This window comes from Chrysemys picta, chromosome 11 (assembly GCF_011386835.1).
Source record: "Chrysemys picta bellii isolate R12L10 chromosome 11, ASM1138683v2, whole genome shotgun sequence".
Classification (NCBI taxonomy): domain Eukaryota; kingdom Metazoa; phylum Chordata; order Testudines; family Emydidae; genus Chrysemys; species Chrysemys picta.
Window position 1 is genome coordinate 5,042,830 of NC_088801.1, and position 27,746 is coordinate 5,070,575.

General features: G+C 41.5%; 1 protein-coding gene across 2 annotated transcripts in view; it reads right to left on the minus strand.

Annotated features, from left to right (window-relative positions):
* Positions 1–214: 214 nt before the first annotated feature.
* Positions 215–27,746, minus strand: part of XRCC5 (X-ray repair cross complementing 5) — a 68,177-nt gene continuing 40,645 nt past the window's right edge. For both annotated transcript variants that reach the window (XM_005279894.5, XM_065561415.1), the window contains exons 15-21: positions 26,128–26,221; positions 24,095–24,164; positions 11,110–11,219; positions 10,493–10,589; positions 7,481–7,548; positions 1,356–1,427; positions 215–474 (exon numbers count right to left, since the gene is read on the minus strand). In XM_005279894.5, coding sequence (XP_005279951.3) covers positions 460–474; positions 1,356–1,427; positions 7,481–7,548; positions 10,493–10,589; positions 11,110–11,219; positions 24,095–24,164; positions 26,128–26,221 — 526 coding nt within the window. In that variant the 3' untranslated portion in view covers positions 215–459. The remainder of the gene's footprint in view (positions 475–1,355; positions 1,428–7,480; positions 7,549–10,492; positions 10,590–11,109; positions 11,220–24,094; positions 24,165–26,127; positions 26,222–27,746) is intronic.

The following is a 27,746-nucleotide window of genomic DNA, read 5'->3' on the forward strand; positions in this document are numbered from 1 at the left end:
TTTCTTCCTTTATAATTAGGAAGCTACTGATTTACTCTTACTAAAAGTTCCTCTATATTATCTTGCGATCTCACGCCGACCTCCATACTTCATTCTCTCCAAACAATACACCAATGATGTAAGACACTAACACTGGCCCTCACTAAATGAGTGGTGTTCAGCTGGAATCTGAAATATCATAGCAACGTTACAATACGGAGTGTGAAACAACTTCTTTTTAGAAAAAAGATTTACTACAGAAAATGTACAGAAGATTGAAATAATCTACATTAAGTCTTGTACTAACTGCAGTTGATTCAGCTTTGAGGTTTATACCAAATAGAAGTGCCTTTGAAACCGCTGTTCTCTCTCAAGAAACTTCTACCAATAGAAGAATGGATGATCTATCTTCTCTTCAATGGCTATTTTATGCTCCCTGCCGCAGAGTTCTTCAGAAGGCCTCATATATTGTCCAGCCACTTACATCATGTCCAGCTGCAAAAGAAAATGATAAATTTGGAATAAGAGGCACCGGCTTCAAGTTATCGCTCTCACTGGGTGGGTAGGGATGGCAATCAGAAAACGAAGTATGTATGTCCTAACGAACTTGGATACACACTTTACGACAAAATATGAAAGGCCTGTGGAATACTTGTACTCTATATGTCTTCATGACTGAGCAGCGAATCAGCCAAAACTGTATTACCACAAAGTCACAAATGTAATTTTTAGATTTTTTAAGCTACCGTGCATAGCACAAATGAAGAAAGCTTCCAGCCATGAAAGTTCTAAGACTAGATGGACTGTTGGCTGAAGCCTTGCAGATATGTTTTATGTGTAATGACTCAGCATGAAAAAGAAAGGGGAAAAAAAGAGGCTACATTGTTTATACATAATAAACCCATTAAATGCTTGAATTTCCGCAAGCCTGTCTGTACTAGGTTAATTGAGCAGATTAAAATATGTTTTTCTTAATGGTTTTTATTTTTCAACCCACACAAATAGCTGCTCTGCAGCTCAGGCTTTCCGACGCGTTGTTAGCAAATTGTTATAATTTAATGTATCAAAAGAGTAGCCTGATTGGCGCTTTTTAAAAAAAAAACACTGGAAAGGAGAGGATCAATCTATGTAAACAGCGCGAAAGTGTAACAACACAGCCCCGTGCCTGCCATTATGAAACTACGTATCGGGTTACATTTACAACAGCAACTAAGTATTTCATGGGGGTTCCTTTGTGCCTTAATTCCGTAGGTGCTTTCTAGGGCATAAGTCCATGGCAAGTCCTCGCCCCTGTTGCTTTTAAAAGCTTCTCCCTCTCACTGAAACAATCCAACTACTTTCATCATAAAGCCCTATCATGTCTTCACGATACTTACTAAATCATCCACATCACCACCTTCCCCAGCCACTGACGGAGCTTCAGCTGGTTTTTCTTTGGGGGCCAAGAACTGAAAAAAAAAAAAAAAATCATTTGAGTGCTGGAGACAAAAGTCAGCCACTTTCCATTAAATGAATGGAAAGTATTTTCAGAGGTGTAAAAAAACAAAAGAAAACAAACAAAAAAACCACATGAGCTGAGAATTCCATATAGAAAGGCTCCAATAATTACTACTGACGTTTTGTTCGCGTTTCCATCCTCATCACCAACCTGTAGCACTTTAAAGTCAAGTCTTAGAAAATTTCCTCAGAACTAAGGGTGAGGGATGCAGCTATACAGGGAGTTAAGATAATTTTATGACCAATAATGTTTGCCGCTATGAATGCTTAAAAACAGCCCAAAAAGTTATTTTCCCCTTCATAATTTACACATATGCAAGTCTCCAGATTAGAAATTTTTGCTAAATAAAATCTAAGGACCAAATCCTGGTTCCACTAAACTCAATTAATGACCTGGATCCACAAAACCTCAAACGTGTAGGTGGTTAGATTGATATTCTTTTATCAAATAGATTTTTACATAATGAATGTGCAACTCATTGGATGCCCTCCACTTAGCGTAACATATCATAAAAACAGGGTAAAGATAACGAGCTCAGACACTATGATAATGAGGTCCATATATAGATAGCACCTAAAGTGTAACTATCTCTAAGTTATTTCTCTCTCTTACTATTTGTTCCATTTCTTTATAAGGGCTAGAAGTTATCAGCAATAATAGCAAAGAAAACACAAAAACAGAACATGACTTATGTGAATTGTGCTCCACAGCCTCAAGAACTTACTATTAATTAATATTATTTTAGCAATTATCCCAATGGAAAAAGTGGAAATCCCCTCCTTCCCCACAGCTGGGTCACTTAAAAGAAGACTGTACAGAACACTTGAGAATACGTAGCTGGGAACTCCCCTGCCCTAGATGAGAAAGTGGCAATGGGGATGGACTAAACCATCTAATATTACAGATCTTTTCCCAGCATTGTCTTCTGTAATTTAAGGGTGCTGCAGCAGTGGCTCTAGGTGAGAAGCAAAAGGAAAATGTTTGTCTGAAAAGAATTAAACTTAAAACAATAGGGTTGTAAATACCTGTTTGAATGTTTAACTGGTTTTCATTACACAAACTTCTGAAGCAGATCTCTGATTATCTGAGGACTTCAGATACTACAATAAGGGGGATCATGTAAGTAGGAAGGTGAGATAGATACAGCGGGGGATTAATGGTGCTAAATATCTCCATTCTCCCTTCATCTGCAGTATCAGATGTGTAAATAAAGGTAACAATAAATAGATACAAATCAGAGAGTTAAAGTAAGAGGAGGTGGTAGAATGCCCCTTTTTTATATGATCTGAGCATTATCCATCACTGTTAAGACAGCACTTGACACTTAGGCCTGGCCTACACTTAAAAGCTAGGTTGACATACCTACATAGAATCATAGAATATTAGGGTTGGAGGAGACCTCAGGAGGCCATCTAGTCCAACCCCCTGCTCAAAGCAGGACCAACACCAACTAAATCATCCCAGCCAGGACTTTGTCAAGCCGGACCTTAAAAACCTCTAAGAAAGGAGATTCCACCACCTCCCTAGGTAGCCCATTCCAGTGCTTCACCATCCTCCTAGTGAAATAGTTTTTCCTAATATCCAACCTAGACCTCCCCCACTGCAACGTGAGACCATTGCTCCTTGTTCTGTCATCTGCCACCACTGAGAACAGCCGAGCTCCATCCTCTTTGGAACCCCCCTTCAGGTAGTTGAAGGCTACTATCAAATCCCCCCTCACTCTTCTCTTCTGCAGACTAAACAACCCCAGTTCCCTCAGCCTCTCCTCGTAAGTCATGTGCCCCATGTGGTTTTTTCACATCAATCAGGGATGTGAAAAAACCACATCCCTGACCAACAACTATGTTGACCTAACCCCAACAAGCTACCGTTGCACAGGGAGGTGGAGTTTCTACACCAACAGGTAAACCCCTTCCCTGCTGTGTCTACACTACAGGGTTCTGCTGGTGTAACTATGGCAACACAGCTATGACAATAAACTCTCCGCAGGGTAGACATACCTTCAGAAGAAACAAAAATGTTTTTTTACAAAATGTTCCATCAATAACATAAATCACAGATCTGGAAAGGGCAGGAAAAAGGCACTTCAGCAGTTACCCTGGCCTTCTAATATCTGCTGAACTCTGCTGCCATCCCAGGAGATAATCTAGTCCCTCATTCTCTGAACCCACTAATTCTAAATCCCCAAGGAGAGTGGAAAAACACACACACCAGAGGCATATCTACTGGTCCCAATTTTTTTTTAGGTCTCTTCCTCTGACCCACTCTCCCAGCTTCAATGTATACAGAAAGTTAATTTAGAGGGAAAGCACCCCGTATCACACCCACCAGACTAAGAAATTTGATGTCACGTTTTATCATTTTTGTATACAACATCCGTCTTACTTGTCTCACTATCCAAAGGTCAGATCTTTTTTACATTTGAATAGCAGATGCCGAGAACTGTATAGAAACTTTATTCTACATCCTAACACATTTAACATACACTGCTCAACTTATTTTATTGCCTTTGTAATTGAGGCAACACACAAAGGAAAAGGTTACAGAGCTGGAAGGACTGCACAGTGCCAATACACTATGCATTCATGCACCTTTTTCTACTGGTTTGAGTCTGGTAGTATAGAACACATATAATCAAACTAAAGTTAATAATACTGTCAGCTTTGAAAGGGTTTTTTCACCAGAGCAAATCCCATTTTACATAGTTAATTGACATCAGACAGGATCTGTGAAAATAAAACATTTGTTCAGAGTTCTCAGAATTAACCTTTTACTCTAAATTAGGTATAAATAACACTTTACAATCTAAGGAAATCTGAGATGAAGATCTGCTTAGCAATCAACTGAAGCTTTAAGTTTCCATCAAGTACTAAACATCTGCAATTGATTTTTTTCTGACAAGATCTGTTTTGCATTTATGCTGAAGCAAATTACATATAATAGTTGTGCTGAAATCCATTATCTTTCCCAAAGCAACCAGAAAAAGCACTTGGCAAGTCTGATCTATTAACCCATCATCTCTATGCTCTAAAAAGAATAACTTCCCATCTGCATCATTACAGGAAAGACTAGACAATGAGACCATTTTTCTCAATGAAGGAAAGTAAGGAAATACACTAGAGCAATAGAGTTTATCTAAAAGAAAAAGGACCCAAAGGTGCTGCCACTGTATTGAACAGCTTCCTACTCTAATTTTCTCCCTCATGCAGCATTCATATACAGCATGTGTCTTATATCTGATGCTGTACTCATGTATTCCGGGACTTCTGAAGCTACTCACATAGTACCGAGTACTCCCGAGCAGAGGTTTTTGTGTTCTTGCCTATAACAAGGCACTGCCTTGGTAGCATTCCTCTCAACCTTCAAACTTACCACTGCGAGACACAAGCAATCCAAATGTGTGGCAAATTACTGAAACATGGAACACTTGTATTTTGTTGCATGTTGTGACATAACCGACATTAGTGGATTTTAACTATAAAATCTATTTCAAAGGATATTTTCTCAGTGTGTGAATCAAATGAACTGTTTTTGCAATTTGTTACAGGTGGGGATTTAAGGAAAAGGGCCTTGCATAGGATGCTTTGGCTCTGGGGAACAATAAAATGTTGGGAATCAGGATTCTCCTCCTGGGTTTGGGAAAGGAGTGTCGTCTAGTGAGCAGTAGTGGTTACAGACAAAATAGCCAAGCAAATAGATTTGGCACATTCGTTCTGAAATAGAGAGTGGCTGAGACTTGGGTCTGCCATACTATAAAACTCTGTTCTTTGTTCTATTTCTAGCTATGCCAGAACTGTGCAACATCCCAGTTAACTTATCTTAAAAAATTAGGGGAAATTAATGATAGTTGCCTGCCTTCTATGGTAGGGATACGCGCAGGGGAGGCTCTATGTATTTTGCCGCCCCAAGCACGGCAGTCAGGCAGTCTTCGGCGGCGCGCCTGTGGGAGGTCCACTGGTAACGCGGATTCGGCGGCATGCCTGCGGGAGGTCCGCCAGTCCCGCGCCTTCGGCGTACCCGCCGCCAATTTGCCGCCGAAACCGTGGGACCGGTGGACCTCCCCCAGGCATGCCGCCGAGGGCAGCCTGACTGCCACCCTCAGGGCGACCGGCAGGCCGCCCCCCATGGCTTGCCGCCCCAGGCACACGCTTGCTGCTCTGGTGCCTGGAGCCGCCCCTGGATATGAGGCTTATTAGAAAGGTTGAAATTCACCAATGAGTAGGAGAAGTGAGACCTGAACTCACGGTCTATTAGCCATAGTCCAATAGATTATTTTGATGGGGGAAGCCCTCTTTCTTGCTCCTCCAGAATATTGTTTCACTTAGTGGCGCAGTGAGACAAGGAGCCCAAATTGTTTGCAAGGCAGAATGTACTACCAAATGCAGTGTACCTGTGAGCTCTGACTGTAGGATAACGGTAAATTGCAATGCACCAGGTCAGCCAGATCTGAGTTTAGTCTACACAGGTTTCTTCCTAGTTTAGATGGGAAGCCATAAGCAAAGACCTATTACCAGGTTTTGCATCTGTGCTGTGTGTGAATGGATGTATGGTATTGTACAGCCATTGCAAGATCAGTTTTTCAGGCAATGGTTGGTTTGTTGTGCTTTCTTTGTTAGCATCGAGAGAGTTTTAAGAACTGAAAGGTAACTTCATGTAGCATATATTATGGACACTAGGGTTGGTTTTGTTCTAGACAATGAAGTTCCTTCGGAGTGAAACGTTTAAGTAACTAATAAAACTAATAACTAAATGCCACCTCTCTTGGTACATGCTGCTGGGAAGAGAAATATAATTTGCATAGTTATGTATGACCAGAAACAGGTCATGGACCCTTCCTGGCTGAACCAATTTCTTGACAGCTCTGACCATTCTAATCTGTACATGTGTTAGCTTCAGTGTATTGGATTTTCCTATTTCGTTATAGTACCACAGCATTTCATTGACCCCCTTTCTATCAACTTTTCTGTGTTTTCCCTCATGTTAAGTGAGATATAAACTTGCCAAGGTCACCTTAAGGTGCACATACGTCTCTGAAGCTGCTTCACGTGAAAAGGGACAACAGAGAACAGCCTCATATCGATTAGCTAGACATGAAGAATCTACACCAAGCCCTGCTGTTTAATAGTATGAGGCTTGAGCAGTTCCGAGCAGTTCTTTTTCAGCTGGAAAGGTGCTTTCCAGCTGAAATGTTTAGGGATTTCAACAGCAGAATCTATACACAAAAGCCCTCTCCCTCTTAAGCTATCTTTAAACCATGGCTGCCAGCTGGGTATAAGGATTGAAGTTCATCTTCTTGAAGACAAATATAAAAATCGTTCTTGATTCAGCCACCACTGTATCTACTTTCCCTTCAATCTGCCTTTCTGACGTCACTGGAACAGTCTGCCCTGTATGCCCCATTCTGTCCCTTATGCTAACTGCAGTGCTTTGCACCCTCATTGCTGCCAATATTGTTATGCATAAGGAATACCTTCAAACATTTAACAACTTTTGTTTCCAGTGCACTATTGTGCAACGTTTACAAAAGGGGAAACTGAGGCACAAAGGTTGTGACTTGGTCAAGGCCACAGAAGTCAGTGCCAGAGCTGGGATTAGATCTCAGGAGTTCCTGATTTCCACACGCATGCTCTAATAACTAGATTACACTTCTTCCAGATCAAGGAGGACATCATTCTAATGAAGAGCAGGAGCCAACAGTGGTTCTGTGCATACTGACAGCCTGTTGCCACTCCACTAAACTGAGTTCCTGAAGTGGTTTGTCTGGAAAGTATGTCTAGACAATCACATGCCCTGTCTGCAGGCAGTCTGAAACAATATAATATGGTGCGCATTAAGGGAGAAATGTCCCCGAGTTGAGGCCCCATAACTTCTATGGTCCAAGGACTCCATTCTCCATTCATTCAGGCCCTATTTCATTCACTTAAAGGTTCATCCATATAAAAAAATGCCTTCTCTGGAATAGCAAAGGCTTTATATAGATAAGTAAGAGTGTAAAAGCAATACCTTTTTGGCTTCGTCACTAGTCACTGAACTACCTTCTGCTTCATCTTTGGTGATCAAAGAAATTCCATCTGAGGAAAATCAAATCATATCAAAATATCATTATAAAGCTTTACCTGAAAACCACTCAATGTTCCAAATGGAAAGTGTTTCAAATTCAAACTTCTAAATGTGTCATCACTGACAAAAATAAAACAACTACTTCTCAAATTAAAAGGACATGGTAGTTTTCACAAGTGAGTCAACTATCGTGACATACAAGTACAATTAATGCATATTCATACTTTACTGGAGGCATCCATTTAAGTATCTGAATATATTATGATAAATTATTGAGACACTGAAATCATAGCTCAAATATGAAATCTAGGGAAAATTATACTTCAAACAACATATGGTAGACCAGGGGTAGGCAACCTTTCAGAAGTGGTGTGCCGAGTCTTCATTTATTCACTCTAATTTAAGGTTTCGCGTGACAGTAATACATTTTAACGTTTTTAGAAGGTCTCTTTCTATAAGTCTATATTATATAACTAAACTATTGTATGTAAAGTAAATCAGGTTTTCAAAATATTTAAGAAGCGTCATTTAAAATTAAATTAAAATGCTGATCTTACGCCACCAGCCCGCTCAGCTCGCTGCCAGCCTGGGGTTCTGTTCACCTAGGCCGGCAGCGGGCTGAGGGCGGAGGTTTCAGGGGTCAGGGCAGAGGGCTGGGGTTCAGGGCAGAAGGCTGGGGTGTGTGAGGGGGCATTCAGGGATCAGGGCAGAGGGCTGGAGTGTGTGGGGGGTGTAGGGCAGAAGGCTGGGTGTACGGGGGGATTCAAGGGTCAGGGCAGAGGGCTGGGGATGTGTGGGGGTGCAGGGCAGAAGGCTGGGTGTGTGTTGGGGTGTGGGGGGTTCAGGGCAGAGGGCTGGGGGGTGTGAGGGTGCAGGACAGAAGGCTGGGTGTGTGTTGAGGTGTAGGGGGTGCAGGGCAGAAGGCTGTGTGTGGGGGGGGTTCAGGGAAGAAGGATGGGGCTGCGGGGGTGCAGGGCAGAAGGCTCGGTGTGTGTTGGGTTCAGGGCAGAAGGCTGAGTGTGTGTGGGGGGGTGTGGGGTTCAGGGCAGATGGCTGAGTGTGTGTGGGGGGGTGTGGGGTTCAGGGCAGAGGGATGGGTATGTGTTGGGGTGGGGGGGTTCAGGGCAGAGGGGTGGGGGTGCAGGGCAGAGGGCTGGGATGCTCGGCTCGTGGGGGTGCTCCCTTCATGGCAGGGGGCTGGAAGGGATATGCCCTGTTCCACCCCCTTCCCCCAGGCTCCGTCCCTACCTCTCTCTCCGTCCACTACGGAGCTGTGTGCACGCTGCCGCTCTTCCCCCACCCCCTCACTAGGGCCATCAGCTGATTGGCCAGGGAGAGGAGGAGGGGCCGGAAAGCACAGCTGGGGGAAGAAGAGGGGGAGGGGGAAGCTTGGCTGCTGCAGAACCAAACTTCTGCCTCCTGCCCCCACAGGGGAGAGCGGTGGGCGGGGGGGCTGAGTGGGGCTGGGACCGCGGCAGGGAGCTGCGTGCCACTCAGAATCGGTTTGTGAGCCGTGTTTGGCACGCGTGCCGTAGGTTGCCGACCCCTGCAGTAGACCCTCCAACTTCTAATCATCCAAGAGAAGTTCACTTCTGCCACACAAACCAATGTTTAGACAGATTTATGCATAAAACACTTTATCTTCCCCTACGCAAAGTCAAACAGTCATTCCCTATATGCAAATCACTGATAGTGCAGCTTGTATTTGTAAATTCTTCTTCCTCCTGAAATTGTTCATCTTGTTGGAAATTCTGGTTTGTTCCGTCTGTAAATTATTACAACAGAACATACCAGCATGACTTGGGCTGGTCCAAATCCCAGTATTTTCAAAGATAGATAAGTAAGAGTGTAAAAGCAATACCTTTTTGGCTTCGTCACTAGTCACTGAACTACCTTCTGCTTCATCTTTGAAGGCTAATTAAACTTCCTCAAGCCTGTTTCCTCCCCCACTCCCTTCCCAGTTTCAACTGGATATGATATTCTCCGTGTTGCTGTGCTCTATCCTAGCAATAGCTGGATTTCAGCAATGGGTGAAGTCGCCACTATATGTAGTTTGGAGTCCTTCTATCTGAAAGGTGCTAGGCAAAAGCAAATTATATATTACCATATGTACAATGAAAGGAGGCAACTGTGCATTTAAAATATATTTTCATAAGCACTCGTGCCAAGTAAAGGGAAGAATTTTTAGAGCATCAGGTTTTTCATGCTCATAAAAATCCTCACTTATTTGCCTACTGCTCCTAGTCCATCCAAGTCTTTTAGAAGTATGCTGCCTTCCTCCTCAGTTCAATCATCAGTGTGTCGTGTTACTACGTATTCCTTCCTGCCGGTCACTCTTACATCACTGAAATATGTCACTGATCACTTTGTGAGAGTCTTCTTTGCAGCTTCTGCCATCTGGAAGAGCCTTCCTCTCTCTCACCAGTGCATCAGCTCTCCATTTATTTTAAAATGTATCTGAAATATTGTCTCTTCCTTGCCCTATACTGTTTAATTTCTCTCTCACTGTGCTATCAATTTACCATTGTAACTGTATTTAACTTGGTATAGCATTTTGAAATACACCTCTACCCCAATATAACGCGACCCAATAGAACACGAATTCGGATATAATGCGGTAAAGCAGCGCTCCGGGGAGGGGGCAGGGCTGCACACTCCGGCAGATCAAACCAAGTTCGATACAACGCGGTTTCACCTATAACGCAGTAAGATTTTTTGGCTCCCGAGGACAGCGTTATATCGAGGTAGAGGTGTACTGTTTATATGAAACCAGTGCAAAACAAAGCTATATAGCAGTGAAAGACAAGTTTTACATGGCATGCATCAACTCTCTACACTAGAAATGCTGGTCTGCATTCATTTCCAGCTGCTAACATGTAGATTCCTCTCACACAATTTACCATTTGAAGAAAAATTGTGTGGGAGATGCAGAGGGAGAGTCAATTGTCGTCATACCTTGTATCAGAATCTCCCAGAAATCAGCTAAGGTTTGGTCTTCCACCTTTTCTTTTAGAGCCTGCAGGAAATCATTAAAGCACAGCACCTCTGACAGCTAGAAAAATGACAACAAAGATAACACAGAAAAATAAAGTTAGCTTAATACCAAAGAGCTGTAATCTTAATGCATCATAAAAACATCTAACATGGGGAACAAGAAAAAAGACATTCCAAACCACTGCATATTCACCTAGCTCCGCTAGAACCAGCACTTCTAATGTGCAGGGCATCACAAAAGAAACTGCATTTCACAAAGCTGCACAGACCCTTTTGTGACTAGTTTTGTTTAAGAAGCTATTTGGAGGATGGCATATTTCTCCTTTTCAACCACTAGGTCACAGGTATTGTCTTTTCATATTAAGAAACCACAGCAGTATCTGGTCCTTATTCTGTTGAGGCCGAAGGACCAAAACAACATTAAAATCTCTTTTAAATTTCCAATGTGGTATAATTGACTTAGATCTGTTGATCTTGTCCTGTTGCTAGCTTGTCATAATCGCTGAAGGAACATAGTAGGTCTGCACATTATGCCCTGACATCTCACACAAAGTAGAGTTTTCACATATTATCATTACCTTAATGGCCTCCTCTCTGAAAACTCTAATACAGTTGATGCTCTTCATATAGTACTGTAAACCTTTAGTTTCCAAAAACTGTTCAATGCGGTTTACCAGCTGCTGGCTCACTGGAAGACAAAAAGAGGGAAATGCACGCTTTCAGAAGGAAGAAAATCCTTCTCTTTAGCTGGCTGTACTTTCCTTGTTTCTCCTGCAGCCTGTTCTTCTGTAACTACAGCACATCTATTGGTAACAACAGTCAATCATATCAATGTTGCATCAACCTGCACATCTCACCCAATAATGAAGCCCCTACTCTAAGCTGCAGAAAATAATCTTCATTTCGTCTATAAAATTTCTAACAAATCCCAATGTGGCTGAGGCAGGAGAATTTACAACTTGAGATCAAGAACACAAGCACTGACCCTGCTTGCTTGGTGGACAGTAGAATTGGAGCACCTACTATCAGAAAGTTGAGAGAGGCTGTTTTACTTCACTAAGTATAATGCCTAAACCATCTGTGAAAGACAGACATTTCAATGAAAATGTTAGGTTTTCAGTAAGTGGAATAATGTCATAACTGCAGCAACAGAATAATCTCTAGTTGCTAGACTCTCACGTGTGGATGTTACTAGAGATACCTTATTACCGGGGCCTTCTGAATACATTTTAGCCCTCAGTACAATCATCTTAATCATTCTTCAAAGTGGAACGCAGTGTAAACAATACCAGGGAAGATGTGTGTCTATATATCAACATTTACATCAATTGTGTGAGAGAGAAAGAGACAGAGGGAAGGAGACAGACAGACATGTAATGCTAAGAACTGGAATACCAATTGTATCCTCGCTGTTGAGAGACTCAAAAGGCAGACAGTTGTAAAACACATTGGAAAATGTGAAAAGTAAAATGCCAAAAATAAAGACCGTGGAAGTCCTGAGTATTCGCCCACATTTTGTTCTTTTACTTGCTTAATGATTAGTGAAAAATATTTGCCCATCTTCATCTGCTGTGTACATACACCCCACAGAGGTCATGGTGAGGATGCCTATTCATTACCTACAGACATGGGCAATGGGACATACCCAGGATAACTCTGCCAGCTAAGCAGCAATTCTAGTAATCAGATGAAGGATTTCCCTTTGCGTAAGTTTAGAAAAGGCTCAGATCAAGGTACAGTTTTGTTCTTCTCCACAGCTTATACTCATTTGGCGAACTTCTGCATTTTACTGTAATACTGTTAAATACATAAGCTTCCCAGAGATGGATGAAGAGAAGTTATTCAGTTTTCAAATTCTGAAGCATTTCATATTTCATCCACAACACCAATGAAACTAAAATCCAAGTACAATATCTAACAAGTCCCAAAAAACATTCTACTTTGACTTACTTACTCAGCAATGTTGTATTTTAAGGCTTGTTTGTCATAAGTGCTGTTCAGTCTGCTGAAGCCTACATTATACGTACATACTTGCAAGTCCCAACCCACTGCAACTCAGGATAATAACTAAAGCAAATGATAATGCTTTTATAATTTCCATTCATAGCTAATAAAGACCATCATCACTAGAGTAGTCATTGTAACATACAAATTCCATAACCAGTTACTCAAAAAGTCTGCTAGAACTGAGAACATAAAATATTTTAACAGGTGCTTTCAGGAAACCACAGTCCAAGCAGACCATCAGGCTAAAACAGAATTTAAGAAGTAAGTGTAAGTAACATGTCCTATTTATATATATATTTGTTAGAATAATCATATAGTAGTTGCTTCCCGTCTCTCCTCCCCCTTCATTCTGATTACTTGTCTATCTTTAGACTGTGAGCTCTTCAGGGCAGGCATCATGCCTTCTTTATTTGGACAGCACTCGGCACACCATGGGAACTACTGGACACACACAATAACCAATAAATTATTCTCTCTTGTTCCTTATGGATGCATACCCCAGTCCCTCTGATGGCAAGATAGGATTTTCCCCTAACTCTCCAACATGCAGTAGACATAAACTTGTTATGTGACAACACATGGTACTGATTTTCCATTGGATTATCTCATCGAAGCAGTGGACACCAACCCCAAGGTGTGCTGAGGTCAGCTAGAGCAGGGGTTCTCAACCTTTTTCTTTCTGAGCCGTCCGCCCCTCCCCCTCCGCCCCAACATGCTATTAAAAATTCCACAGCCCACCTGTGCCACCACAACTGTTTTTCTGCATAGCCAGTAGATTAAAAGCCGGGGCAGCAAACAGGGCAACAGCATAGGGTCCGATGCCACAGGTGGCCCCATGAAGCTAAAATGATTCGGCTTCAAGCCTGGGCGGCGGCGGCTCGGGCCCTGGCTTCAGCCCCGGGCAGCAGGGCTCAGGCTTCAGCTTTCTGCCATGGGCCCCAAGAGTCTAACGCCGGCCCTTCTCTCTGGTTTATAATGGTGGCCCCCCTGAAACCTGCTCATTTCCCCCCAGGGGGCCCCGGGCCCCTGGTTGAGAACCACTGAGCTAGAGCACTGGGAAAAGCCAAGAAGGGTAGGACTGGTAACATGCTGGTAAGTTTGGGGTCAGAGAACTATAGAAGATTCCAGAACTGTTGAATCTGGATTCTACTCTTCTTTCACTCTGCTCCAGACTCTAAAGCATGTATACAACTAGGCACTGGTTCCATGTTCTGCAAAACACTCACCTGAACTTAGTTTAAAGGACAATAGCTATAATGACAACAGTTGTAAAATAAGAGGCACCCCACCCTCTCCCTGGTATCTGCTGAATCTATGATGTCCATAGAGGAGGAAATGTACGATGGTTCTGTACTTCACTGCTTCACTGATGGCACAAAAAATTGAATTCAAATACATAAAAGGCTCACCCCTCCTCCACACAGGACAGTCACAACACTTTTATTTATTTATTTTACCAGTAACTAACAAACTAAATTGAACTCCACAAGTTAAGTCAGTCCATTTTTTCATGCTTAACGATTTTCTCATTAAATGTTCTAATTTCTTACAAATTGCACTAATAAAAGCAAGTCCTGCTGGGTTTTTTTTTTCTCCTTTTAAATGCTGGCTTTTCATTGATGTGTTAAATTAAAACCCCAGGCACTAAGAGAGTATAATACGAGTCTTTATTGTCAGAATGATTCCTGCACACTGGTAGGAATTATCAGACACTTCATTTATTCTTTTACTTTTTTTTTTTAATTTCTGTAGCATTTACAGGCATCAGAACATGGAGTTTTACATGCTAGAAATCCTGGACTGCTACTTCGTGAGATTTGTCCTAGGGGACTTAAAAAAAACCCAAATTGTGTCATGATGCAACTTTATAATGTGAGGAAGGGGCCGCACCATAATTTAAAGTGAGAGTCTTTTAATATCATGGGAAAGCCTGGTCAAAAACAAGTCTGTCCTCAGATAGCGGAGCAATGATTAATGAATGTTACATGCAAGGACACAAGTGTCCCACAGTCCCTGCTCTGGTTAGTCTATCTAGCGACTGATTTTAGGCTGCCATTAGATAGAGTTGAATACAGTAACTAAGGACCGCACAAAATCATTCACAGTGAATTCTGCTCTTTGACTCTGCTAGGTTTGACAGTTTAGCTTATTATTTCTTTCTTTTCCTTCTCCTCCCCACCAGCCATCTCTCTCTCTCTCTCTTGTTGTGATCCCAATGGCCTGTGATGGGATGTTAATGGGGTGGGATCTGAATTACTACAGAGAATTCTTTCCTGGGTGTCTGGCTGGTGAGTCTTGCCCACACACTCAGGGTTTAGCTGATCGCCGTATTTGGGGTTGGGAAGGAATTTTCCTCCAGGGCAGATTGGCAGAGGCCCTGGGGGTTTTTTGCCTTCCGCTGCATAGTGGGGCACGGGTCACTTGCTGGAGGATTCTCTGCACCTTGAAGTCTTTAAACCATGATTTGAGGACTTCAATAGTTCAGACATAGATTACGGGTTTGTTACAGGAGTGGGTGGGTTGTGCAGTGGGTGCGTTGTGCAGGAGGTCAGACTAGACCATCATAATGGTCCCTTCTGACCTTAAAGTCTATGACTCTATGATTCCTTGGTTTTGGTTGTCATGGGAAGGTCTTTGTGCTTTTGCCAAACGGTGAGTTTTGCAACATGCTCTGATAAGAGTCAGGTGTCCCTTCAGTCTTATCTCCTGCTGTAGGTTGTTCCACAGATGGGGGCTCTTGGCTAAGAATACCTTACCTCTAGCCTCTCAAGCTTCATCCTGGACACAATTAGCTGAACTGTCCCAGAGAAGCACAGCTGTCTTGGTGTCTTTTGATTGGAGAGTTGGTCTCTGATGTACCATATAAGGGCCCCAAACTCGGAGGGCCTTTAAGAATGGACACCTTACTTTATCTGAACTGAGAAACTTTACCCAGTTCAGACGATTGGTGTGATATACTCTTTTGTAATTTTTCTATCTAAAGAGAAGGACTACTACATTTTGCAGGAGCTGGAAATCCTGTGTTACCCTGACCTGCAGTCCCAGTTGTCAGCATTTTCCCTCTCACTGCCAGGAAGTTTTGGTCTTCCCTACTTCTTTCCCATGGTACAGCTGATTGGGTTATATAATGAATTAAGTGATTATATGATGGGCAAACTACAGAATCAGATATTACAGAAGGAAAAGAGCAATTAATTTATCTAGTCCATCTCTGTGTTAATGCAGGAGACATTCTCTGTTGGAAGATACATTGACTAGTGCTTCTACCTTTGGTGAAATATGCCAGATTGACTCCAAGACGATAAACATACATACAAGTTCAACTTCTAAAGTCCTCAAGCCAAGTAGTCAAGAAGTAAGAATCGCATTGCTTTAAAGATGCAGTAGTGAATAAACACTCATATATAATCTTGTATTGTGTTGTGTTTGGGCCAAAACACAATACAAGAAACAGTGCTGGATTAGATACTGAGGAGAAATGGACTATATACAATGACAGATATAACTGGTAGCAGCTGAGTGACTGCTTTGGATGACCAATAATCTGCAGATAAGAGGCAGATTTACAGAGAACTTACAAGCAATTGAATACACAAATCTCCTAATGGCTTAAGTATTTTCATCAAATCAGTCATAGATTTTGGTGTATCTGGCAGCAAAATCCAAACTATCTCTGATATATGAAAGATACCTGGGGTAGTAAGCAAGCAGGTGAACTAAAATCAAATATATACCAACAAGAAATACTAGTGTCTTATAATAAAACGTAATAATCTTTGCTGCACTTCTATATACAGAGGTGCTTATCAAGAAAGTACCACCCCTGGTGTGAACATTTGATAAATTTCCAAAGCAAATCTATCATCATAGCAATTCACTTACCAACATGAAACAATCTGTTGTAAAACAACCTGGATATAATTTCTACTTATGGGGAGATTTGCAAAGCTATGGAAACACTATGAGTCTCCTAGGCCGGATAGGATACTTGCTGGGATCTATACATGTGGATGTGATGCACTGATTTACTCTCTAATGTCATTTCTCTGCAATGTCTGGGAGTAAGAAAAATTGACAACATTGCAACAAGCACAAAGACTCAAAGAGTGACAGTGGTATTACTAATTCTTTCTAGGCATTTCTATAGTGCTCTTCACCATAAATTCCACAGCTGTAATTGCAGCCACACCGCTTTACTAGGAGAATACTGAAAGTACTTCTAATCTAATCTGATTGCTGGACATCAGACACCACAGTGCCAGAATCAGCACGGTGTGTTTTGGCCACAATGCAGGCTGTCTGATAAGATTTTTGATGCGAACCAATTGCAAGGAAAATTCACAGAACAAAACAAAAGACCTATGCACACTCTTTTATCAATCTAACTCAAGTCTGTCAGCAACCCTAGTCTCTGGGGGCATAAGAAAATATGGCTGCCAGGATAAGATGTCCGCTATTATCCAACAATTGGAGAATAGACAGCATGCTTGTAAAAGTCTATCCAGGTAAAATGATGTTCAACCCTTTTGGCACTATAATGATGGCAGGGTGCATAATGTCCCTGGTGTGTTTTAGACTTTTCTTTGAAGCAATGGTAGATGAAGCAACTCGTGATCTATCCCTGGAGTAAAGATTAGATTTCACTCAGACAAACTAATCTATTTTATTTGCATGCACTGACGAAGTTGTCAGAAGCTCTTATTAGAGGAACTGCTCTTTGTGGATGACTGAGCACTTGTAACCTACTCTGAGCAAGACCTGCATAAAATGACATCTTTGTGGCCATGAACAGTAAACGAGAGAGTGAAGCTATTTGAAAAAAACACAGACAATGAAAAATGCCAGCTTCATCCGCAATAATTATCACATGAGTAAGTCGGCCTCCTCAAATACAGGAGATCATGTCAGCCACGAGTGGCACTGTACAGCGACAAACCACACACACTTCCATTACAAAGTGAAGATGATTATGGTTTGACAACAAATTGGAGTGCCAGTCTCAGAAAGCGCTTCTGCCCCTGCCTATTTGAAATTGGGACAACCTTGTGCCTGTCTGAAATCAGGACATTCTCTAATCATCCCCAATAGATACATATACTTTCAATGAGCTGGCTTCTGCTAGCTAAAAGGGTTACACATTGTGTATACTGTGAAACTCGGCACATGGCCCTCTGTTTACTTAGCAGGCACACTGCTTTCTTCCATGAATGCCACAAAGCTAGAGCCCACCCTTGCAAGTGCAATAGCTTCAAAGTGCTAGTGTAGTCACTGCACAGGACCAGCTTGTACCCTTCTTCGCTTCTTTAAAAAAAAAAATCCTGTCAAGCCTTTCGGCCGGGTTTTTTCATGTTTGGGGATTTGTTGTGGTGGTTGTTTTAACCTGGGAAATACCAGAAACATCAGGTCCAGGCTTCAATGGTTTTGCTGGAGAACTTGTTGGGGATGGTATAAGATGTGTATCATTACTGTCCTCACCTTAATAATGGAGAAAGGAGGTGGTGGCGTGGCTGATGTTTAAAATACTACTTTTTTAACACCTATATAACTTCAATGTCTAAAAAATACCTTCCTTTCTCCAAATATTAAAACAGTCTGATTAAAAATCCTTTCTCCTCTTAATAGTTCCACTTTTACTCTCTTGGCTCTTGCAAAGTCATCATTTGACTGACTGGGTCTTCAGTCATCACAGGATTTTTTTTATTCCTCATTTTTTTTCTTAATTTTTCATTAGAAATTGAGATTCTGCCTAGCACGGAAGACTCTCGGGCATTCTTTCTACCTCATAAAGAAGCAAAATAAAACACAAACTCTCTCTTCTCATTTTTATGTCAAATTTTAAAATAATTAAATGCAGGTTGGTATCTGGTTACTTTTTTCAATAAACTATTTGAATGCCACATAATATATCTTTCTCTGCATAGGGGCTTTACATTTCACATTTTCTGCAAGAAAAAATATTTCCCTCCTGAAGTATGAAGTATAAAAATCCAAAACTATTCAGCAGGTTTAAGGCAGGGTCCACTATTATACACCACAAGAAAGCAATATATCAAGCCATTAAAAAGTATGTCTGTAATTTTTTTATATATCAAGCTACTATTAAGGGCTTTAAAGAAGAAAAATGAATGTGCTGAAAATGTTTTTATTTTCAGTGTCTCCCATCTCTCTTCCTTAATGGGTATCTGAACTACATTCCATATAACCATATCCTGTAATTATAGGCCATATCATACACAAAATGAAGGCAGATTGCTGGAAGTGACAAAAGCCATCCAAACGCAGATGGCAACCATTTCGGGGACAGCTACTGAATAATGGACAAGTTTAAATATAACCTTAAATATAAATAGTTTTCAATATGTCCATTATGCAGATTTTAGCATTTGTGGCTTAAATCCCTTTCCTGTATGATTTACTTAATTGCTGCAACAGAGTATTTTATTTATGGTTTTTATTTGGATTCCACTTTGGCCTACAGTATAGTCCACTGCATTTTGATGTATCTGAGGTTTGGAAGTACGATGTCAAATACAATTTCTGAATGAGGGGATTTCTGCTGTTTGCTTGAATTAAAACCCATTTTAAAAAACAGGACATTTGTTTATAATTTCAGTGAGTTTTAACTATCAAAATTCAGGGCAATAAACTGTGATATAAGCTTTAACAGACTGTATTCATAAATTAATATACCGGTACATCTTAGCATGCACATCAATCTATGTTTAAAAGGTGCAAAGAACTGAGTGAAATACCCATGAACCACACTGTGCAGATACCTTTTGTTTTGATTAGCAAACAGACACTACATTTAGTGGCAATAGGTTGTGGCAGGCCATACCTCATCTACTCAAAACCTTAAAAGAATGAAAATAATAAGCAGAAAAACTTGTGCAGCCCTTTCCATCTTCATTTTGCCTCAAACACTATGGTTAACGCCCTCCATAAGGCTTTCCCTTCTATCTCCTAGAGGCAGCAATACAGACCCAACTTCATCCTACTTACACTATAATGCAAAATCTTAACAGTGACCTTATATGCTTTTATATCAGCACATCTAACTGTGACATTCCATGCATTTTGGTAGCCGTTCTGCTTTACCGCTGCTCAACCTTGACTGCTGCATTTATTTCGCAAAAAACAGAGTAGCCTGAAATTGCCTTCCTTAATATGGAGGTGTGGTTGTGGGAGACTGCCCAGGTCAGAAAAGAGCCCTGGTTGCTTGGATCAAGATGGAACAACGAACGCATCCCAAGAATATAGCTTCCAGCAGCCAAACATCCATTAAAAGGCTGTCCACCAGGAGCCTCCTTGTACAACTCTGTGGGCTGCACTTTGACCACCACCAGTCTAGAGGCCACCTGCAAATCCAATAAAGTACCTCCTACTGGGGCAGCAACCAAGGTCGGAACCCTGTGTTTCCCTGGGCAGGAGAAAAGCACAACCAGTCCCAACAAATGGATCATGGGGGGAAAGGGAAAGCAAGGTGTCATAGAAGGAATTCATGATCCAAAATAAGTGAAAATCTTTCCCCAATCCCCTCCTGCTAAAAATAGTAGATTCTCTCATTTCCCAGTATTTCAAAACAGTTTCTTTCTCACTTACACTGTTCCTAACATGCAATCACTATCAGTCACCAGAAGGGGGCTTTGATGCGAAAGAGCAGGTTCCCAAATACTAAAAAGAGAAGACCAATTCTGAACACATTCTGCCCACTCCTGAAAGCCAAGGTTTTCAGAGACAGAGGGTCCCTTTCACATTTTCTGGGAGGCACCACCTGAAACTGCTGCATCTGTCTGCGCCTTGGTACAGGATCACTCTTCTCATTGTACTCCAGGTTGGGTCTCGTTTGCAGCTCTAAGTCTTTTACTCATTCCACTGTAACTGTGCTCCATGAATATTTTCAGGATTGCTAGGGATTATGCGAAAATGACAGCCAACCCCAGGGGGGTGAGGGGAGGGAAATGGTGTAAACACAGAGGAAATTGTACTTGGATTTTCAAGATCAGGACATGCAAATATCACAGTCAATGGATTGGTCACTGCAGTCGGCATTTCCTCTCGCCTCTATATCAATGTCCGCCTTCTTGTCTTCTCTGTGTGCTGAATAATAGGCTGATGGAGTGCACATTTAATACATACAAGTGCTGCCTTCCTATCTCCCATCATTCAGATACTAGCTACTGTATTTTCTGGCGTATAAGACTACTTTCTAACCCAGGAAAATCTTCTCAAAAGTCGGGGGTCGTCTTATACGCCGGGTGTCGTCTTATAGGGCGGGTGCTGAAACTTCCGAGCCGGACTGGAGAATCTGCGGTCGCCGCATATGGTGGGGGGAGCTCAAAAACGGCCGCGGCCGCATCCCCGCCCGATGACGAGGTGAGGGGGCGCCTCACCGGGAAGGTGTAAGTGAAGGGCGGAGCAAGCTGCAGGCGTCCGGGACGCCCGGGGTATGGAAAAAAGAGATAGAGCGGCGCTGTGCCCAGAAAAACACGCCTCTTTCACCCGTCTGGCCCGCCCTTGTATCCTATTACCGTACCTCCTTCTCTGCCTTTCAGATCTCGCTCCTGAGGACTGCAGTGAAGCGGCGCAGGCGCGCATGTGCGAGATCTGAGAGGCAGAGAAGGAGGTAATAGGATACAAGGGCGGGCCAGACGGGTGAAAGAGGCGTGTTTGCGCTACCGCTCTGATAGTCTTGGAGACAGGGAGGGCTGGGCAGGCAGGGAGAGCTGACCAATCCAAGCAGGCTTTGTATACAACAACCAGCCAATCGCCGGTAAGGTACATCGCTTGCCGTGATTGGCTGGTTGTTGTATACTGGGTACCACATACAGTACAGCACCAGTATCTGTACCTGTTCATACAGTATAGCACCAGTACATACAGTACAGTATACAAATGTCCAACAGTCAAAACCCCATCATGGCTCCACCAGCAAGAAGAAAGAAATATGAAGCCAGTTTCAAACTTAAAGTTGTAAACTTTGCCATGGAACATAATAACTGCGCTGCTGCAAGACAATATGGAGTAACAGAAAAGATGGTTCGGGACTGGAAAGCAAATGAAAAAGCATTAAAGAGTATGCCAAGGGGTAAGTGTGCATTAAGAAGAGGCACTCCACATTGGCCAGAACTCGAAAAACATGTAGCAGACATGGTGAATGAGCATCGCCAAAACGGTTATGTAGTGACACGAAATAAAATACATTTGTTTGCACTTCAGTGGGCCAAATCTAACCCAGATCACAGCAACAGATTTAAGGCCACTGTATCCTGGTGTACTAGATTCATGGGAAGGCATAATATGGTACTGAGGCAAAAGATGAAAATTGCCCCAAAATTACCTGCAGATCTTGATAGCAAAGTAAATAGTTTCCATCGATACGTAATACAACAGCGCACTAAACATGGCTATGCGTTAAGTAGTATTGGAAATATGGATGAAACTCCAATGAATTTTGATATGGTTGGAAATAAAACTGTCCATCAAAAAGGTGAAAAAACAATTTTAATTAAAACAAGAGGACATGAGAAGTCCAGTTTTACAGTGGTACTAGGATGCACAGCTGATGGCGCCAAACTGAGACCAATGATTATTTTTAAAAGAAAAACAATCCCGAAATTCAAGTTCCCTGTTGGTTGTTTTGTACATGTGAATGAAAAAGGCTGGATGGATGAAGAAGGGGTAAAGCTATGGCTTGATAATGTATGGAGCAGGCGACCAGGTGGACTTATTCAAAAATGTAGTCTACTGGTGTGGGATATGTTCAGGGCTCATTTAACTCCCAGCACCAAGCAAATGCTTGCAAGACTAAACACAGATGCGGCAGTTATTCCTGCAGGATTGACATCGTTGGTACAGCCACTGGATGTGTGCCTAAACAAGCCATTTAAAGATCGCATTCAAGAACAGTGGAATGAATGGATGGTTAGCGGCGAAAAGTCATTCACAAAAGGAGGAAACATGCGTGCTCCACAGTTGGATGTTTTGTGCAAGTTTGTCATAAAAGCCTGGAATGATATTGATGCAGAAACAGTAATCAAGTCTTTCAAGAAGTGTGGCATATCAAATTCATTAGATGGTATGGAGGACGACTACTTGTGGCAAGATGAAGAGGAAGCCGAAGCTGAGACCACACCATCTGATACGGAATTCGATCCATACGATGACTGCCTTACAAATGTATCACAAGATGTCATTGATGTACTTATGATATCAGATGACGAACAGGAGGATTTTGAAGGCTTTTAAAGGGAAACTGTCACGCCAGCAAAACCTGTAAAAATACCGTAGCTTGCAGTTATGATGGGCGTTGCTAACTCGCCAGGGACTTGCCCGGCACTTGCTCTCTCTCTCTCGTTTGTTATCTTCCTCCTATCATCATCAGTTCCAGTTTGGTTGACAGCTTAGAAAACAAACAGCATGGCAGCTCCCATGGGTTTATTGTCTTATCCTTCCTTTCAGCTTTAGAGTGAATTAGGAAAAGTTTAATCCACTTGCACTGTTTTATGTTTACATGTTTGATGACAAACAGCCTTATGTTTATAAGTGACAGTTTTCCTGCTAAGTACCTGTATGTCATAAGCATTTGAATTAAAATTACCATATTGAAATCAAATCTGATGTTTTTTTAATTTTTTTTTTGGTGTGCGTTGGAAGAGGGGTAGTCTTATACGGCGAGTATATCCCAAACTCTATATTTTAACTGGAAAAGTTGGGGGTCGTCTTATACGCCCAGTCGTCTTATACGCCGGAAAATACGGTAGTTATTCATACTCTCACTTCTCCCCTAAATCCACCTAGCCTCATTCACTCACTCACAAGAGTAATAGGGCAGGGGTTCTCAAACTGGGGATTGGGACCCCTCAGGGGGTCACGAGGTCAATACATGGGGCGTCGCGAGCTGTCAACTTCCACCCAAACCCTGCTTGCCTCCAGCATTTATAATGGTGTTAAATATATTTAAAAGGGTGTTTAATTTATTGGGGGGGGGGTCGCACTCAGAGGCTTGTGATATGAAAGGGGTCACCAGTAAAAAAAAGTTTGAGACCCACTGTAATAAGGGAAACCTATTTATTTATAGGAGTACTTGTGTAGCCTTAGAGACTAACAAATTTATTTGAGCATAAGCTTTCATGGGCTACAGCCCACTTCATCGGAAGCTTATGCTCAAATAAATTTGTCTCTAAGCTGCCACAAGTACTCCTGTTCTTTTTGCGGATACAGACTAACACGGCTGCTCCTCTGAAACCTATTTATTTATGCAGATTATTAGAGACTAAATTCTTATTTCTTCACAGCACGGGATAAATCAGCAGTAGCAGGACAGACTTCTCACATGCTGTCCTGCCAACACGCCTCAATCCCGATCCAGAAAAACCACTTCTCCAGCAATGAGCAGAATGTTCAGTGTATCCAGTTCACACAATCCCTGCCCTCAGCTGAGGCTGTCAACAAGAGGGCCAATTAGTGCCAACTGTGGTGATGATTTTTCTGTTATGGACATTTGAACACTGAAGATGCTGTTACACAGAGTTAAGGCAGATAAAAGCAACTTACCTTCCTTGAAATTAGCATTCTTCTGCCTCACTAGAACACAGAAGTTTTCTGCTGGGTTAATACTTCCAACCTATAAAAGATCGAGGAATGATTATACTACATGCCAACGCATAGCTCCCGTTTCCTCCTGTATATCAACAGAAATATTTACAATCAATTTCTTTCAATATGGATGGAGAAGCTACATTTTTTGCTATTATGGAGTCAAATAAAGGACAATTCTTAGGATGCAATGTTAACCCTGATCAAAGGCTAGTTTTGACATGAACAGCTATACAAGATGAACTTACACTTACTATACTTCCCTACTATGAACTGATCACGTTCTCTAGGCGCTGGAGGTCAGAGGTACAGGAATTCAGGCTGCTGGCTAGTTCAGCTTTCAGACTTTTTGTAGCTTATTCATCCTAACCCATACTTAATTAGGAGTGAGAGTTCTTAGCAACGTGGGTACAGAGTAGTTGGTTTGGCCCTCCAATAAGACACTGGAAATGAAAAGCTAATACTCAATTCTGCTAGCTGCTGCCCTTTCTGGTCCAGGCTGACATTTCAGAACTGACGCTTTGAGAAAGCCTGTAAGTGCAGAGACCTCACACCATCTAAGGGAACTAAAAGCAGGTCAGGCAGAAAGAAAGATTCACTGCGCAAATGGGCAGAAGAGCTACAGACATATGAATCTACGCTGCTTAGCATCCTTTTGCTGCGTACCACATTAACTCTGAGTCACAACAAAATATACGGTCAGTCTTCTCCTCTTAGAAAGGCTCCTCTGTTCTGAAGATAGAGGAGAAATGCTCTTGGCTCTGTTCCCTACTTAATCAATCTAACCCACAACATTATATTCGTCTTTAAGGCCAAAATCTGCCTTCTGCTAAGTACTGGCTTGTGGGTCTGAGGGAAGTACTTGGCCCCTAGTATTTTAACAAATATTCTAATAGCAAACTGAAAAGAATGCAAGGAAAAGGTATATAATTTTTTAGGTTGCAAGTAACTTTCACAGTAAAGGTCTGGGAATAGAAAAAGGCTATGTAGCCCATCCACTTGCTGCCTGCATCCTATAATACTTTCCCTCTGAGTGTCTTCTGACTATATTCTATATGTAAACTCCCCCTACATCACCATACCCATTTTGGCTTCAGGGAAAAGGTGTGTTTAAATTCTGCTCCCTAAACAGTGAGTCAAAATTATTCTAAATTTATTTTATATTTTAATGCTTTACAAGCAAACATTTCCCACACAGCTCTTCTAATAAATTGCTTCTTTGAAAGCCCATCTGTAAATGGAGTGTTTTTTTTTCTCATTTTTCAAAAGTATACTAAGCTATGCTATTAGAAAATCTGATTTTTATGTTGGGTGTGAAATGAGCACTGCCCTCTTTCTTTTTAAATCATGTCATACATTTCAAGTGTTGAAAAGAACTGAGATATTCTTTTATCTTAATTTATATAAAATAACTATTTTTCTCTGATTCCAAAATCAGGCAAGCAAAGGAAGATGCATAGCTCCGACACATACTTGCATGCCAATGAAGCCTAACAGATAGGAAGCTAATTTAACTGTTTAACTTTGGTAGCAGAATTAAACCAATTTTGTGATTTGTATCCCCAAACAATATAGACAATAGGCTCTGAAATCATAGCAACATTTGGAAAAAGCAGAATATGAAGGGTTTTACTTTGCTTTTTAAAGAAGATACAAGAGAAAACTAAGAGCAAATTCTGCTCTTGTATCTAACAGTGAATCTCAGTTCTGAAATTCTAATTATCTTACACCTATGGAATAGCTCTTGGGAGTTTCATGCATGTTGGGAAGGAAAAATTTTGCCTTAAAAGCAGTCAGAACTAGGTGGCTACTAATTCAGATATATACAAGAACAGGGCTAGTAGGTTCATTTTACATCCAGCAGAAAGTAATTCTCAATCAAATGGATTTCAGATGAGAGATGCCCCTCCATTAATATAGAAAGAGTCCCCAAGGGAAGGTCTAGAATTATTCTTTCCCATGAAAGAGAGGATTTGTAAAGATGTGCTTACAGTGGTGACATTGCCTTCAGCAAGGTTTGCGATGCTAAAGCTGCCTTCTTCATTTTCAGCGTTTGCCTTTTTAGTACTGGGTCCATCTTCATTGCTGGAAGTGAAGATGACAAAAAACTAAATGCAGCAAATCAAAACAAATCAACCTCCTGCCTGAGCAACAAGTGAGTGTGTTTGTGCAATATATGATGAAAAGAGAAGACCAGGGTGACACTTTTGTTGTATGATTGTCTCCACCCTATGGACAAACCATATAATGATAGAAATGTAGGGCAGGAAAGGATGTTGAGAGGTCATCAAGTCCAGCCCCCTGTACTGAGGCATGACAAAATATACCTAGACCATCTCCAACCTATTCTTAAAAAGCTCCAATGATGGAGATCCCACAGCCTCCTTTGGAAGCCTATTCCAGAACTTAACTACCCTTATAGTTAGAAAGATTTTCCTAATATCTAACCTAAATCTCCATACCTTATTCTTCCTACAGCAGACAGGAGGAGAGGGCACGCCCCAGCAGAAACAATTAATCAAAATCAACCTTTGTGTAAGCAAGAGCAACCCTCACTGAAGTCAACGGATTACGTGCCCAACTATCCTAGGGTTGAATTTGGACAAAAGACTTTTTCCTACCACCAGGAATGTGGGATACTGCCAGACCCATTATGTGGAAGTCCACATGCTAAGGCAGCCCCCCTTCGTTTTATAGCATATTCGTGATCATTAGCATTCACATCATATTCCTTTTAAAGATGAAATTGCCAGAGCAGGTAATGGAAACTTAACATTTAAGTAAGAAATCCATTTACCCTTCAAATATTATTTGCTAGTTCCTGTCATGGAATTGATAGCTATTAGATATCTGTGTACACAGAGAGCTGAGAGTCTAATAACCCATCTTCTCCATCAGCGTACTCTAGAGCTTTATCAACTTCCACTTACAGCTGTCAAAACTTACTAGACAAACCGCAATTAGGTATGGGAGCGAGCTCTCTCAGAACGACCTTAAACTATAACTGAAAATACTTTCAAAAGACAAGTTTTAATTTTTTTTTAAATTAATTATGGTTTTAGGCCATCTTCTAACTTTGTCCTCACAGATAACATATTCCAAGGTGAAGACTCAAACAGAAGAATGAATTTTGTCGCTTAAAATAATATGGCAAACTTTAACAGCACATCTTAGGGATGGGAGAAGAAAATCAAGTTAATAATAACGGGAAAAATCAAAGATGTGTGTAATTCTGTTCTTTGCTCTTAAGCATAAATGTATGAGGCTACTGAAACAGGACAATCAATTTGAGGTAAGAATGACAAAGCTACTGAATGATTACAAATATTGTGAATTAGACATCAATTACTGTTAACAGTTGTTCATAGAAACCCAAAATAGAATCAAATAAAAGTGTTATTCTGAAAAATCCTGAAACCGCAGAACAGAAAATCAGATGCTTGAAAAGATAAGGACAAGAAAAAGACACTAGGCCAGGCATTGTTTTGAATTCTTAGCAACTGGAAACTGGCTTTAAAAATCACGTGAATATGAAAGGTAACTCCAGCCCTCATCTTTACCACCCTCCAAAGTGAGCTCCTACCTACATCATAGACCATGCCTATCTCTA